This window comes from Brachionichthys hirsutus, chromosome 9, assembly GCF_040956055.1.
Source record: "Brachionichthys hirsutus isolate HB-005 chromosome 9, CSIRO-AGI_Bhir_v1, whole genome shotgun sequence".
NCBI lineage: Eukaryota > Metazoa > Chordata > Actinopteri > Lophiiformes > Brachionichthyidae > Brachionichthys > Brachionichthys hirsutus.
The window spans coordinates 8,925,891-8,943,714 of NC_090905.1; the positions used below are offsets into that span (position 1 = coordinate 8,925,891).

Consider the following 17,824-nt stretch of genomic DNA (forward strand, 5'->3'; position numbering starts at 1 on the left):
TGACAAGGTCATCATGGTTTTGAGATGTTATGCATTACACATTGTTGCGCTTGCAACAGCTACTGTTCTTTATTTATTGAAAATGAAAATCTCGAGCAAAAGCAGAAGCATCTTCTCCTTACTTAGATGTACACTTATGGAAGGCTATGAAAAATCCACATGGCCTCTGTTCCAATATGGCTGCCTTTTACCTTTTTCCTCAGGAAGTCACAGCATTTACTCGTGCTACCTTTTTAACAGCAAACGTAGTTTACTTCCTAGAAAGGGAACAGCTCTTTTCTCTGTGCAGATACAATTATTTTTATCTCAACATCAAACCATTTAAAGACATTATCCCAAATCACAAAGACTGAACTCTTTTGTGCGCACCGCTCTAGTCACCTTCCATGTGTTGGTTTCATCTGGAGGACTGATGCAAATCATAGTGACAATGGAGCAAGGCAAGCAGATGTTGGCTATGAAAAATAGATGGACTGTGATGTCAGCTGAGAGGTTTTTCAAGCCAGAGCACGTCTGACAGATTCTGGATTCACGTCTGGATTCTTACAGGACGATAGGTACACCTTATTTTTATATTGTACCGGTAATCACAAAAAACAGGGTAGATTTCCTAGAGTTGGCTGCCTTTCACACACTGATTGGTTCCTGAAACATCCTTCCACTAGTTTCATTGCAGTTCCATTTCTATTCTGGAACATCACTTGTGCCCAAAAATATTGCCAACATAAAATATTCATTTGTCCTTGATCTGCAAGGAAAATCTGGTATAGGGCGTGGCTCTTAGAGACAGCAGTTTGTCCGTCTAAATGGGCAGATTAAAAATATTCCCCACATAAACCTCAGTTTACCCACAGCTCTTTGCTGCTACTGAAATATACATCGACAGCATACTCGCTGCTAAAGTGATTCTCTTTGTGCTTCAGATTGCAAACTGGGCTGTTTTTCACATCATTACTCTGGTGATGGGAACAAAACTTGCTATAATCTCTGTAATTGTATGATAAGGCCCATTTGCCATCTTTCTTCACACAGCGGCTGGGGTCTTTACTTACCTCAGCTGCAGACAGTATTTTCCTTTGGATGAGAAGAATATTTGGTTATGTTTTACCCCAGAGCTTTCTTGTTTTTCAATCTGCTCCGGCATCAAGCCATTTTAAATTAAAAACCCCTCTGGTGTTTCAGTGGATACAAACCCCACATTTTTGAACAGGGCTAAATTGTGAAGTATTTGCAGAAACACACGTGCAGTGAATGAAATAGAAAATTACTGAATACTTCAGATGAGCAATCCAAAAGGGTTGTAATGCCATGATTTTATTGCTGAATTAATTAAAGATATGTAAATATGCAATGTGCGTTGCTGGCATGCACATTTAATAACAACAAGAGACACTTCCTCTTAAGTTAAGAAGAACAAAAAAGGAATCAACTGCATTTGCATGGGGTTGAAGGCATTTCACCTCTCATCTAAGAGGCTTCTTCGGTTCTCAGGAGGTGCACCCAGGCTCCGTTTACCTCCATCTGAAATGGGTTGATGGCTGAAGATAGCATGAACAAAACTGACAGGGAAAATGATGAAAAAGGTATCTGTCATCTCCAAAGCCAGGTATTAAGAGAGCTGTCAGACTAAGAAGTGCAGGCACACATTAAAGTTTCAGAGTCGGAGGTCCAAGGAATATGCTGTTTCTCCTCTCAGCACCCCCACCCCCACCCCCACAGTCTCCTGATCCTCCGTCGGTGTCGGAACAAGAATTTGCCATCCTGAGAGCTTGCTTGACTGCTCTGCTCCTCCTGTGACCTTCATTTCAGACTGTCTTTGTCCCGTCACATGCCACTCTGAGATCCCTTCATATGGAACACAGATGCTGTGATGTGGGTCCCCTGCCTCGGCCTCGGATTCAGAAGCCAAATGCGCCTCAGGGCTGGTTCCCCGTTCTCTGGCTGTCCACTCTTGAGTGCATGGCTGGGACCGAGCCAGGTGTGCTTTTTGTCTCTGGCTTGTGCTCACTGCAGTGCCGGGGGTGGATGTCTGAGGGCTTGTAAGGCCACTCACTCTGTGGTGAGTCTAGGTTCTGACGTAACAGGGTTATCCAACTCTTAAAAGGGCTTCTCTGTCTGTCTTTTTGCCCTCTATTTCTCAGCTGCGCATCCAACCAACCGGCCCGCATGCTGCAACCTGCAGCCCACTGGCCAGAAGGCTCATGGAGCCGCCACGAGGAGTATTTTACAGGCGTGTGTGTGTTTGTCCCTGAGCCTCTGTGTGGGCAGGTATGTGTCTACGCTTGTGTGTTGGTGGATGCAGGGCCTTGGGAACTGAAGCCTCCTGACTCCAACAGTGGCTGCTACCTTGGCAACCCAGGAGGGAAAGATGTGTTGAATGAGTGAGTGGGAGCGGGATCTACAGTACACGCATGTGTGCGGGGGACGTGGCTCTGTGTCTGAATTTATTTATTTAAGTAGGCAGACTACATGCCACATCATATGCATGAACTGTGCTGCTAGTATATGAGTTAATATTGTGGTTTATTCATCTCTCTTTTGCAAACTCCTGAAATGTTGGAGTTGATGCTCTTTAAGATACGCAAAGTATATTTTTACATGAAGCTGGTGAGGAGTCCACAGATATGTAGCGGTGAAGACATCTCCTATATCTTTTCTTTATGGTTTAGGTTAAATGGGATTTGCTAATTATTGCATCTGATTTTTAATGACATTTTACAACCACAATTGTTTTAGAATCAGGTTCCTAAAAATGTAAGTGTAAAACTTATTAGGAACAGCGTATCACTTCTACAGAATGCCTCTACCTTGTGTAAAATGTTTTGACACCACGGTGTCATTAGTTCAAATTAACTTTTTCAGATGCTGAATTCAATACTCCCAGGGCATAATAAGAACAGTTCATCACATAGAGGTACACAGTATAATAAAGGGCCTTTGCAGTTTTGTGTTTCCTTTGGTAGCTGCCACTCCAGATCAAACACTCTAGGGTTCTGCCTGATGATGGCAGAAGAAAGGAACACTTCATGTCACATAATACTACAAAAAGGCACAAAATAATGAGATAAGAGGAGACTGGCGTCTCTTACTATGTGTACACTATGGCATATTGTTTTGTACCTTGCTGTGGGACCCACATCATAAATATCTGAATGCTTATCTTGATTATATACTTGTAAATTCATATATCCATATATTCATCTATCTCGCTCTCATATGCGATTTCTCTACCTGTATCTAATTTTACCAATGTATGTAGTGTGACTGTACATTATCTTGTGTGTGTATGTGTGTTTGTATGCATGAGTCCACGGATGGAGGATTGGAAAAGAGAAATTTCAAAGCAGAGCACGCTCGATCAAAGTGCGCTCTGGGTAACCTGCTGCTCCTCAGGAAACAATGAAAATGCTGACTCATAATGCCTTGGCAACACACCGAAGAGCCTTTCACGTGAAATCACATGATCTTAACACTGAAAAACATGGCAACGTGCTGACTGCTGACACAATTTATGTCACATTGTACAAATGGTCTGTGTTAGTGAATCCAAAGTACCCCCCCCCACACACACACACACACACACTCACACACACACTCTTTAATGGAAGCCCTCTATCATTATTAAATGTACATAATTCTTATTCAGAAATCTCCTTTATTTGCTTCTATAACAGTTGTAAAACTGGCACAGTAAGCAGCCTACTAATTCAAAGGCAAATTAATGTGTAACCTCATCAAAAGGCCATTATTAAGTGCAATACATCATTTGGGTTCTTAGTTTTAATTGACAATTAAAATATATAAGTTAATCTATCCATCGAGGTAATTGATTAGCACAAAACAGATAGTTCTGTTGGATGCAACCTCATCAAAGGCTTTTTTTAATCACCCTTTTTGTAATAGCTTCATTATTTTTGCCTCCAAAGATATTTTTCTTTCATTTGAAAATATAATTTTCTCTCTGTTTATAGAGTCTAAATTCTTTTCAAAGGATAAATTCTTCAGACACTTTGTAAGCAGAGAGACGGTAAAGCACTGTCCCCATGCTTATTTTTGTATTCCATCAACAGCATGTCCACCGTTTACGTTTGTTTTACTGTTGCTGTACAGCAGTTAAGCAACGTGGATGGATGGCATGTCATTGGAAACTTGTTTCTAGCCTTTTGAAGAGCTTTGAAAGAAATTCCAAACAGCTCAGTAATATTAAGTTTACTTCTTTACTCTTAATGCATGTATTCTCAGTGTGTTCTTATAATGTGAGAGTCTGAGTTGGCATCATCTGTTCATTTCAGTAAAACACCATGCTAGATTAAAAGGTGCCGATCTAAATAAATCTTTGAGTGTGCACACCCTCCTTTTTTGGTGTGGATCTTCACACTTCCCAGTTTGATTTGGACTAAAATTGTAGGTGTGAATCCGCACTCATAATGTGGTTGAATGCCTGAAAATATACGGCTTGCAGATTCGGTAACTTCTTTTAAAACACTTCTAAAAACGTATTTATATAGACTGGCTTTTAATTGATGGAGTCCTCTGTTTTAATTACTTTTCATTTATTTTAATTTAAATTTTTAAATTTATTTTTTTATACATTTATTTAACATTGTTTTATTATTTTATGATTATTGCTGGGTACCTCTTCTCATCACTTGTGCCCTGATGCCACTGTTGCTTTTAAACACCCGTTTTAAATTGATGAATGTTTGTTTTTTATGTATTTTTTGTTTGTATGATTCATGTTGATTTGTTATTATCTGTAAAAGCACTTTGGGAATTTCATTTCTAAAAAAAGAAAGTGCTATATAAATAAAGCCTATTATTATTATTATATTATTATTGGATCAAATAGTTGGATCCAACAAAGAGTGGTCCAGCTCAGACTGAACCATGGGCTGGTTCACTTTCAATCTGAAAGCACTTGCGTGGTTCAGACTATTGGACCAGATCGATGAATTTACAGCAGGTTGCAGTCACCAACAAACAAAAGAATAAAAGCGTAGCAATGCCAGACACCGGTGTGCAAGCCAGTCCGTCATTAGCATAGATAGAAGCAGCCAACCTATAGATAATGATGTTGTTAACATTTAGGTTTTTTTGTACTATGCTTTCAAAATTAGATTATGAAGCCAAGACGAACCAAATGCATCAAGTACAATGTAAAAGCACGACCTTGGTTCTGACCCTCAGGTGTGAAAACGCTATTAACTGCTGTGCCTTGAACCAGAACAGAGGAAGTCACTGTCATCCTACGATCCGCATGCAGGCAGCATGCAGGCCTGATCCCAGTAGCGGTCAACAGGCCAGCTGTTGAAACAGCACAGATGCCTGTCTGCCACCTCTGCATGCAGGTTCACAGATGGAGCGCTGCTTTTAGTAGCATCCTCACCATTATGCTTACATGTGCACATATAAGATAGAGGATGGAATTGGAATGTGCTCTTCTCTTTTTAGTGTTGGTATTCTGTATATTACCGTATTGTTGCAAGACATTTCATTTTTAGCTGGACTGGTCACTCTAAATTGATCATAGGCATCAGTGTGAATGTGAATTGGTGTTGGCCTGTCTCCATGTAGCCCTGTGATGAACCAGGGTGTACCATGCCTCCTGCCCAAATTCAGCCGGGATAGGTTTTGTTTGCTGTACTTGTCAAGCCTACTCCTTGTTGAAGATGAGGTAGAGGTGTGAAGTAGGAGATGGGAAAGTGGGAGTTGAGGGTGAAAGAAGAAACAAATCCTGGAACGGAGTGTTACCATCATCAGGCTTTCAGGTGTTAGTGTCATTGAAATGTATCCATTCAATCCATGTCCTTTTCCCCTTCATTAATCATGGTGTCTTTCGTGTGTCCACTGTGTTCTAAAGAAGATAACCTACAGAAGGGTGGGTTATATTTAAACTGCCAAAGTTAACACCTGATGTCAGCTGAGAGTCAGCGGGGAGGAGAGAGAGGAAAGGATGGTTACTTATAAATAGCAATTAGTCTCTTCGGGGTGGCAGGTTTTTAATTAACAATAGAGAGTGTCTGATAATCCACAGTTAATCAGGAGGAGTATAGACGGAGGAAAAGAGAGAAGAAGAGAAAATCATCAGCTGTTTGATGTTGGGACTGCACGTCCCTCCTGGGCCTTACACAGCTCTCTACTGAGCTGTTCTGCTCTGTGATAGCCATAGCCCAAATGTATTTATTTTGTGAGACAGCCATGCTCCATATTTTGTGATTCACTTTGTCTCTGACTAACCACTGTCTGTTCCCATTAGCGTGAATATGTGTATGCTGCTCCTATTAAACTGACTGGGAGTCTTTGGACTTGTGTGTGGGGTTAGTGCACAGTGGCTGCTTATTGAAAACTAGCCAACTTAAGGCCCTGATGGCTGAAGGCATCCTCTTAAAGTCCCACGCCTGCTGAAAGGCTCAATCTGTCGGGGAACTACTGAGAAATGTCAGACCTGCTTCACACTCAAAAGGATTCTGCTATGTAAGACACTTAAAGTTTAGAGGGAAATGGGGGGCTGTGCTTTTCCCTCTGTTTTTGTACAGCAGCAAAGACAGTAACAAGAGATTGTTTGTATCTCTGTGATACTTTATTTTCTGCAGCATATTAAGTAGAACTTGATTTTTCTTTATGACATGTTGCAAGCAATGAATTGTCGATGTCATTATCTTAAATGGAACAAAATAGAGGCTAAAAGTACAATGAATTAGTATAATTATGAGTCTGTCTACCTTCAAATCTTTAAGCATTGACGATAATCAGACTAGAACGGAGATATTTCTTGAATTATTGAATTGATGTGACATTTCAAATGCTATTATTTCCTCTTTCTGATATTTCAGGACAGAGCCTGGGATATGGATTTGTCAACTACATCGATCCGAAAGATGCGGAGAAAGCCATCAACACATTAAATGGACTCAGACTTCAGACCAAAACAATCAAGGTAACTGGCATCATGTCTATCTGAAACTATAATTGCAACACACAACATTTTTTTTCACTTCAAATACTCATTGTTTTTCCACCGGCACCCAAATATTTGAAACGCGATACTGCAAAATGTAAGAATAAGCTGCATAATGACAATTTATATAATCACCATGGATTTGTGGGAGGTCAAGTTGACTTTATATTTGAGGCTACTGGCCTCTCTGAGCTTTTTTGGGGCAGTATTTGTGTTGTTGAATGAGCTGGGTGCGAAATGGGATTAACATGCATGAGAAATAAATAGACCATCTAAATCAAAGAGACACATTTAAAAGCTTGTGACTATGGTTGATATGCTAATGACATTCCAAATGTCAACAGGTACAGCAGAAATGATATCTGTGAGTGAAAGGGAAGAAGCACGTCAATCATTGCTTGCATTCCAATATAATTGAGGGTTTGGTTATTGCATTTTAATGACATGAATATTGTGCAAGCCGGTTGGTGGTATGGCAAATATATCATTGCCAGCAGTGTTGCTCTCCTCACATGTTTGAAAGATTGAAAATTAAATCTTGCAAGCAGTTGGTTTTCCTTATGACCAACAGCAACGCATCCATCGTCCCCTGATCGCCTTTTCTCTTCTCTTCTACCGTCGTCCACTCTGCTCAGCGAGTGCTGAAATATTATTGCTTTTCAAATGGGTGGTAATCTTTTGCTCCGTGGTAATCCCTGGATTCTCTCTTTCTGTCATTAGACCTAATCTGATCTCATGCTATCGGATGTAATGTAACAGAATCAGATTAACCTATTGAAGATAATCTGCGTCAGAATCCTCCCTAGAAAGCATACGCTGGCTGACCTGGCATTTCAGGATCGCATCTGTACTCTTGTCTAATTTATGCCACAGATAAAGGAAAGCAAGAGAAGGCAGATCTTTGTGCCTTCTGTATGTGTTGTATTAGCATACACCATTTAAAAGTTTGGGGGTCACCCAGGTCAGTTCCATAGCTTCTCTAAGCAGCTAAACTGTATTCAGCTGTGCATTTACCACGTTAGCAATGCATAGAGGCTATTTCTGATTAGTTTAAAGTTATCATTGAAAAAAACAGTGCTTTTCTTTCAAAATAAGGGAATTTCTAAGTGACCCCAAACTTTTGAACGGTAGTGTATGTAGGTACGTTGGACATGCCTTTAATGAGCGGACATGCCTTTAATGAGCGGTGGTGTCTGTATTTATGTGTGTTGTGTATACACATGTAACATTTAGTAATTGCTACAATCTCAAAGACTGACTGTCACAAAACCATGATGTGTGTCTGAAGGACTTCTGGATGTTCATTACCGGAGCGCTGCCCTTGATGTAGTACAAAGCAGGTCAGCCAGCAAGTAGACTTTAGACTTTAGTAATAATGGTCTTTTTCAGTATGAAAACTGACAAGAGTTGAACGTCATTTATGAAGCTTGGAATTCATGAGGCCTCTCTTGAGTTCTGCAATCTGACTTCAACTACTTTCCCTCTCAGACTCTTATGACACAAGAGGTTGCCTCAAGTTGTTCCTTAAATAAAAGCTGTCTTCATAATGACTGAAGACGTCTCTACATCTCCGCCTGGCGCTATTGCCCCTTCACACTTTATTTCTTCCTTCCCGCAACCCTCTTTCCTTGATTTTTTTTCCCTCCACAACAGACTGAAATGCCCCAGGGTAACAAGGTAAATTGTGAGGTAGCACAGTAATTCTAAAATTAAGTTTATAGCTCTTTCATGTCACAACCTTCCCACACTCTGCACTGGTGCGGAAGTATTTGGCCTTGAGATTTGCATGTTGTTAGGCGATGTGAATCTGTGTTGCGCGTTTCAGTTGCTTTTGATGCAGCTTTTTCCACCATGACACCTCAGATTTTGTCAGCAATGTTGCTTTCTTACTGAGGCGTGAGGGGGAGCAGGATGCTGAAAGTGAGACGAGCTCACAGTGACATGCATGCACATTATCACTCACACTTAAAAAAAAATGTCCTTAGCTTGCACACTCAAACACACACTGTTTTACACATGCACCACGCCACACTTGTGCACAATACCGCTCACAGCTTGAGGAGGTGTTAATGGATTAGACATCTGGAGTTGGCTGACAAGGAGTGAAAATGAGGGAACGCTGCACAAAGAAAAGAGAAGCAAAAAAGACAGAATCTGGAGGAAAGAATTGTTTAGTGAGGCAGCATGCGGGAAGAAGGTGGAAGGAAAAGGCAGGCGGTAACAACTGGGAGAGATGCGAAGAAGAGGAAGACAAGGGAGATGAGCAAGGAAGCCAGAGAGGAAGATTTGTGAAAGAAAATTAAGACATGGGGCAAGCCACTTCCCAATCCCATTCTCCCACCCTTAGAATTCCGCAGGATTTCCATGCTGCTGCTCAGGGATATGACTGAATAGCCACCATATTTTCCTGACTCTAACCTTATTTGATAGCTTATGTCTCCGCATGTCAAGAGGTAATGAAAGTACTGCAAGGCAAAGCTGCTCCTGTCAGCAGCAGTAGAAATGGGATTTACGCATCTTTTGCTGTAGCAAAATCAGCTCTACACACATGGATGTTCGGGACAAAGTTTGACAAGTGAAAGTTCACTGGTTGAGCCCTCCTGCTGGAAACTGCACAGCACAGTATAACCATTGTTCAGTTCCTACCATTTGCACCATTAAGGATGACATTCAGTTCCCAGGGAGTAGAATGTGAACAAGTGAAAAATAGCACTGGAAGCTGAATGTGTTCCTGTGTTAATGTATGTGTGTTGAGGAGGAACAGCTTGTGACAATGAGAGAACTGGGTGATAATGTGTGGGAGAGTGACAAAATACGGATATCTTTTATTCTCATTGTGGGCTAGCTGACCAGGAGAGTCTGGCAAGGGCAAGAAAGTAATGGGTTTATGTGCGTTTTCGTGTGTGTGTGTGTGTGTGTGTGTGTTTAGAGGGTACTATGTAAGAAAAGCCAGACCGTGAGTTAGATGACTTACTCCTCAGGCTAATATTGGAAAAATGCAGTGCAGCTGCAGATGGTCTGCAGTAAGGAGTTTGTTTAAGGTTTCTCATGTATCATATAACTGATTCAACAGTAACACAACTTTCAGGGTCTGCTGAAGTGTTTTAAAATTACTTGTTCATTGTCTAATTAAACGAATGAAAGACAAACACAGCCTTTAAGCTCCATCATAGTGAATGCAGAACAATGCCTTATACCAACAAGCTGAATGGAGAGACATTCGATTCATGCTCTAATGATATTGCTCTTGTCTTGTCTGCATGAATGGACTTTTCAAAGTAAAACACCTGTTGTTTCTGCTCAAGGGAGCAAAGTTGCCTCTGCCTCCCTTAGCAAACTCTAGTGTTCTCTCTTCAAACTCCCGTGGAGATGAAGCTTTTACTGATATCTGTCATTGCCATGGGAACACGATTTTTTCATCACTGTGGATCTATTGGCTCACACCTCTTACCTTCCAAAACACACACAGACATAAGCTTTAAGACTTGTGCCTGTTTTCACAGGTGTCATATGCGCGACCCAGTTCAGCATCGATCCGTGACGCCAACCTGTATGTGAGCGGCCTGCCCAAGACCATGGCCCAGAAGGAGCTGGAGCAGCTCTTCTCCCAGTACGGACGCATCATCACCTCACGCATCCTCGTCGACCAGGTCACAGGTATCCATGGGGCAGCGCCTTCTCTTTCCTTCACACTTTAACACATATATTTTTGACACACAAGCATACTCTGTGTACAATGTGATTGGATAGTTTTTTGTGCTCATGGACATATTTGATATTTAGACTAGAAATATAAGGCCAGCTTGTCTGTTTTAAAGTTTTTATTATGAAGTTTGATAGACAGATTTATGAAATCGCCTTTCAGGAGGAGCAACTTCCTGCAATTTGAAAGTATTTCTTTAATCCTTAATTTAACATCTATTTGATCAATCAATATTCTTGAAGCTAATGCAGTATTTTTACCTGTTGCTTAAGTAGCAACTCATTAAATCCAGCAGGCAGGTGGTTGTGAATTAATTTGATCTCATCTGAAACAGTAAAGTAGTGAACGCAAATGTTACACAGGTCTGCAGTTTATTTTATCACCATTTATCATGTATCTATTTGAATGACAGGCCATATTTGAATGACAGCGCATGCTGACAACTCCATTTAGGGTTTGTCCTACTCACATTTCCCCCCTTTAACTGAGAATGATTAGGGTGTAAGGTAAAGTGTAAGATGCAAAGGGCTGGCATTTAATAACATAGCTATTCATAGGCGTTGTCTCCCATTGCTTTTCAAAGCCAGTTTGTCCTCGCTGGGTGACAGGTATGTTCATTGCTGGTGAACCTCTGTCGCATTGCCTCTTAATCCTCAGTCGCGTGCATGCTCGCAAATGCAAAAATAATCAACATTGTGATTAATAGGGGCTGGGACACCGCTGGGGGAAGAAATACATAATGAATGAGAAAAATAATAGTTACATTACCTGGAACAATCCCACAGGAGCAGAAATGACAAGCGCATCACCAATCTCTCATTTCCACAACAGCTTAACCTCATTAATTATTTAAATCTCTAATCTAATATTAATTCATGTTTTGTGTTCTTCTACTTTTAACCGTGGATTTATTTGGAGTAAAGTAAACTTCCCACTTGTGAATTCTGAGCAATGGTGGCGATGCAGTGAAAACCGTGTTCAGGGGATAAGGTATATGAGGGCTCAGGTAATCACTACTGACTTTGCGTAATTCATATTCACACTGATTGTGCTCATTGCACACTGGACCACACCATCCTGTTTACTCCTTTGCATTTAAACACATTTAGCAAACAAGCATAATATATGTTAAATTGACAAACTGAAGCAAGTTGTGTATGTTTATATGCCGAGATAGTGAACCGATCCTATTTACAGAGGCGTACTGCACAGTATGTGGAGGCGTTGCCTACTGACTGAATGAGAGGCCTTGGTAGAATCTTTTTGTGACACGTACCCAGCTGAAGGAGTCACAATCGAAATGATGATTACATGAGAGGCACAAGCTGTGTGATATACATGCTCAATTACACATTCCACTACATTCAAAACACAGGAATGAATCACATCAGACCATTGTGTTTTGGAAGACCCCCTCCAGCATGTCTCTTAGATCAATTTCAGGGCTTGTGTGAGTGCCTGCAGGCAACCTGCTCCAGCATTGTGTGCAATGCGTAGTGATGAAGCAGAAAGGGAGCAGCATGCTGTAAGCTGCACTCATTTGCCTAAGCAGAATAAATCACTGCTGGCTGTGCGGCGCATGCCTGTCTGTACACACTCAGCAGATGAGGAGAGAGAGGGGGAGAGAGCAGGGGGAAACAGAGGTAAGGAAAACAAACAGGAGGCGAAAAGGAGACAGGGGGGGGGGGGGGGTGCAGACAAAGGAAAGCATGGAGCGGGGATTGTGCAGAGACGTGGGAGGAGAGGAAATGAGAGGAGGGAGGAAGCAAAGGGAGAGGTAAGGGGAAAAGATTCTACCCTCGTCAGCACACATTTAGATGAAGTGGGACCATCTGTTGATTTTTACTAACAGACCTGTCAGACCACCATCTTTCTTAGACCCTGGAGACTTCCTTCAATGAGGCACAGTCACACAACAGACAGCACAACCACGGAAAACATATCTGTTCATCCACAGCCACACCAGCATCTCGAATTGTTATTTATTATTGTGGCTCAGCTTCTCAGCTCAGGCCCTCTCCAGTCATACGAGCATGTCCAGATGAATTGAAGCAATTGTGTATCACCCAACGTGGGAAATAATGTAAACACCCAGAGCAAATGCTCTGCGTGTATCTATTTCATTTACATGCAACAATTTTAAGCTAATGCACTAATATTTAATATGCACATATCGCTCTCCATGAGCATTAGATCTACTAAATGTCTCTCTTTGCCAAAAACCTTTTATTATGACAATATATATACAGAAACAGCTAGCAGTTTCATGTCCAACCACCAATACAGAATACTGTTTTTGTACCATAATTTGTCTTCGAATGCAGCACACTACCAATCATGACGACTGCAATGCAGTTACAAAACTGCATTTAAATTCCATCTATTAGTTCTGAGCAAGTCCAATTTATTTTATTCTGTTGGTGGCAATAATTTGGCCAGTCTGATCATGTAACATCCTTCCCTGCAAACCATCACACGTGTATTTTATAAGGCAGCTGTTGGCAGGAAGAGGGGAGAGCGGTCTGAGCTCTGCGGCGCTCTCCATGGTGCTGATCCTGCTTCTGGAGAGCGGTCTGAGCTCTGCGGCGCTCTCCATGGTGCTGATCCTGCTGCTGGGAAAGAAGCACTTCGTTCTCTTTTCCATTTTTCACCCAGCCACAGTAGTGGGAAAATCTACGCTAGGTAAACATATGAAAAGTTCCAAATGCTATTTGTTATTGTTAAATAGCAAAAAAAAAAAAAAAAAGTAAATTTCAGTAAAGATCTGAACTTTTAAATTGTTATGATCAATTCAATCATCAATTTCTGCCTCAAACACAAACATTTGTTTTGTTTTGTTGGACAGGAGAATGTGGAAGCTGAAATATTGCATGCAGCATTTCTTAAAGTTAATATATAAGCTTTCACCTCGTTATTCACAATGTTCCTTTGTCATACCCCTTCCTCTGAAACCCACAACACTCCAAACCACTACTCCTTTATACTCGGAGTTAACCGAGTAGCCTAATTTAACTCTCTATTTGCTGCCTGCCTGAGTTAAATGTGAAATTCACAAGTCTAGACATACGGTAGTCACACACTGAATGTGTGTCCAGTCTTTAAACTGGCACTGTATATATATATACACACACACACACACACACACACACACATGCATGTGCATACAAATGACGATAATGAGAAATAGAGATGCAAGGTGTCCTCAGAGACATAAGGATCAGCAGGAGAAATGTTAATGATAAATTAGATGTAGAGTTGCTGGTGATTAAAAAACACGGAGGACTTTAGAAGAGCCCTGAGGGTCGTATGCTAGCATCAATGCCTTATCATTTTCTTCTCTCCCACAAGCACACTGTCGCTGCCATTTAGAGAGAAATAGGCTGCAAATCTTAACTCTCTTGTGTCTGCCAAAAAATGTAAGTACAGAACAAGAAAGGCGAGAAAAGGAAAGTAGAGACTTAGACACAGATTTTGTTGTGTGGCTGGTTCGTGGTGCTCTGTCCAGGTAATCAGCTTCCCGGATGTGTTGATGGTGGTGTTGCTGCACTGCACCACTCATTTCAGATTAATAACATGTGATTATTGTTACGGTGTCGTTTATTTATCTGTTTTTAGAATGTCCCATGTTGCAGGTCATCAATGTCTTTACAGCCAGTAATTATGTAAAGACCTAATCAGTATGTGAAATCCATTTCAATCATTGAGTCAATGTCTGAAGGTCATACAGATGCATACATCATCCACAGAAATTATACAGGCTGTAGATGGGGGCAGTACACCGGCTGAAACGCGTAGGCGCAGCGCTGCTACATAAAGAAGTAATAGCTGTTCTCCTGTGACCACTGGCAGATGGACTGATGATCCCCAGCTCCTGCGCTGCTAAATTGGGAACATGAAGTCTGTTTTCTCTAAATGGCCTCCTCATCAACAGGATGCACCCTGCAGTCACTCTTCTGTTCATGAAGACAAAAAGGGGACTTTAAAAGCATCACTGCCAGCATCATTCATGGTCAGAGGCAGCAGAAACTCCCAAATTGCCCCGAGACTCAGAGAGCAAACTCCACATCAACTTGACAAGGATATCTCTCCATCTCCTCTGTCACTTTGCTCTGCTCTCTTTGTTCCACTGCTTATTGATTCTTTCTGACCTGATAAGCATGTTCTGTCTCTTTATAATTACAAATAGCGCAGGATGGATTCCCCATCCTTCATCTATTTTTAACCTTCAGGGAAAGCAGCTAGGGCGTGATCCTGTGCTCTGACAGCTGGGTTAGACTCAACATCAATTTGAAAGAGATATAATATCAGAGACAGCCTTGGATCAATAGTTGGCTATTCCTAGTTCTCCATCCGGGACCCATGTTTAAGCAGAGGTCAATGCTTACCTGATCGATAACTGCAAATATGATCGATCCGCGTGCTTGGCTTCTGCAAATGCTGCCTCTGATGTGAAACTCAGTTGCTGCTCAGTGTGCTTAAAGATGCAGCTGCGAAAAGGCTGATGATGAAGTCCTTTTATGTGTGATGGACAGGAGCGATGGGAAAGATTCCTAGAAAGGTCACAAGCATTTATGGCGTCACTCTACTAGAGAAAGTGATCTTCAATATTTCTGATAACAGTTTTCTGTATAATTTTTGCATACTCTTAGATTTATTTTGCAGCCAAGTTATATTCTGTATGTTGGAGCTTTCAGAAAAAGAAATCTCTCTTCTAACTTCAAAGCATTTTTGGGGGGGATCAAGACCTGTTGTGAGCAATTACTGACTCTGTTGGAAGCTATGAAAATGTGATTATGTGTGCCGACAACAATAATGGCACTGAAGATGATTTGTTTCATGACTCACTCCTGTAAAATGTACCCAAAGCTACCTTCGGCATAATTGAAACAACACGGCTCTCCTCCCTTATAATTTGGTAGTTTTAGAGGAAGATAGACACAAACATCCCAGAGAATTTCTAACGGTGTATACTGTAAACATATGCAACAGTATTCAACCACACACAAATGCTGGTTGTGTGTCGTTTGCTCGTGCTACATTGCACTGTGCATCATAAGACTCTGCTTAGGGGCTTTCAAGCAGAGCGTCAAACCGGACGTCCATATTTGTCCCGCTTCTTGAAGGGATTTAATCGAGCAGTGGGGAAGTTTTTAAAATGCCTAAAAGCTCATAGGCACCGTTATCTGTGGATTGCCACTGTGCTGGGAGTCAATTCCAATGTTCCTACCTTTTTAACTTATTTTGTCACTTTCTGTAGCTACACATTTGTTTCGTCTAAAATAACAAATAAGAAAAATAGTGTGTGATGTCTGTAAACAGACTCGCTCCTACTCCTTGTGCACCATTTATGTACATTTCCACTAAACACCAAATGTGTGCTGCCTCGTTTCCATGGAACTCTTTTGCCTCTTTTTCACCTTTGTGCCGTGCCTACTCAGTGGGCACAAAGAATACCTAAACAGCATGCATTTGAAGGTCAGGGAATGCCACTGCATAGCGCTGCCAGCACTAGTCTTTCCAATGCCAAGAAAATGGAGCTGTAAAATCTTCTTACAAGCCAGCATGGCTCCACAGCTTGGTGTTTTTTCATATCAATCATGTTTGCGCTGTTGTGTCCTCAAAAGATTGCCTCTCCTCTGTACAGCTGGGACATTCTCTCCTCTCCTGACTTGAATAATGGATTCAGACTGGCACCACACTGAACCTGTTCTCTACCTGCTCAGTAGTAGAGAGTGGTCAAGGTTATTCTAGTGGAGCTGTACACCCTCCAGGTGGCAAGATTGCAGCCTTGATTCATATCATTTCGTATCTGTCTACCACGAGGAGTCCTTTCCCTTATAGGCTTTAGAGTGTGTTCTGTCTCTGGTACCTGGCATACATGAACACACAGACACAAACAGATAAGAACACTATTTTTGCGCTTGTCACACATTAGACAGATGGTTGAAGCTCTGCTCTGACGAAGGCTAAAGCAACGGTCGCCTCCACTCTTCAAAGTGTATTTGTCTCTCCACTTGCTGCTTTTTCAAATGCCATCTGTACCCAGGCATTCTAATGTTACTTACAACGAGGACATTGCATTTTTCTTTCCTCATAATTAGAAGACAGCAGAAATGAGGGTTTCTTTCTACTGCTGCCATATCATATTTATATATTGGAAAGACAAGTCGAATCATTTGACACAGTTTGCACAATATAGCTCCTCAAATGAAATATAAAAGGATTGGGAACGGAGTGACAGAAACACTTTCAGATTTTGCTTGCACACGTGTGCAGCCGTGCATGTGCCTATCTCAGTGAGTGTATAGGCCTACTTACACGGATACAAAGCCCTAGATGCATGAAATTGAAAAGAAAGTATGGTTCTTTCATTACCCAGCAGCCAGTTTTCTCACCACTCTCCTTTCTTTTGGTTTCTCAGAGGAGCAGTCATTTCTCTGTCAGTGTTTGGGGAAATGATAGTGGGTTTTAGCGAGAGAGGAGAGAGCCGCTTTGTTTGTGCCACAGAAAGCAAGAATAGCACCGTTTCCTTTCATTATCGTCCTTTACCGCCACCTCCTTGCATGCCTCCCTCGCTCCACTTTCCCACTCTTTCCCTCTCTCCTTTTCATTCCTGCCTCAACCTCCCCTACCCCGGCATTCGTTCACCGCTCCCCAACCGCTCTCAGTCTGCCTTCCCTCAGATTTAGGTGGCGTGTCATTAGTAAGGCAGCCAATGTGCCTGTCGGTGTGTGTTAGAGCGAGATAAGCACAGGTAGAGAGAGTTACATAAGCCTCTGTTGATTACTATGAAGGAGAGGGAGCGTATGAGAAGAAGAGAGACAGATGGCTGTACCCTAGCAAGTACATTGTGCTCTAATGTTGCCTATATGGCTGACTGGCCGTTGATAAGCATCCTAGGCTTCTGGAGCTGTTTGAAAGGACAGTTAGTAGGTTGGTCTCACCATTGTGACAGTAAGCTTCGTTAATTGCAAATTAGTTGTGTTATGTACTAATGATGAACAGAAGGTGTGTGTGTGTGTGTGTGTGTCTACAATAATGAACAGTGGATAGTGAGCTCAAAATCATCAGCAATCTGTCATCTTAAACATCGACCTGTGTTGATTCCTATTCCACTTCAACATTGCGACTATTCTTCTACTCTGTGCTTCAGCTGTGTCTGA

The 17,824-nt window shown here is 41.6% G+C and overlaps 1 protein-coding gene across 2 annotated transcripts in view; it reads left to right on the top strand.

The window, feature by feature from the left end:
• elavl4 (ELAV like neuron-specific RNA binding protein 4) overlaps window positions 1–17,824 on the top strand; it is a 60,676-nt gene that overhangs the window by 30,768 nt on the left and 12,084 nt on the right. For both annotated transcript variants that reach the window (XM_068743069.1, XM_068743070.1), the window contains 2 exons: window positions 6,834–6,937; window positions 10,462–10,615. In XM_068743069.1, the coding sequence (XP_068599170.1) occupies window positions 6,834–6,937; window positions 10,462–10,615 (258 nt within the window). The remainder of the gene's footprint in view (window positions 1–6,833; window positions 6,938–10,461; window positions 10,616–17,824) is intronic.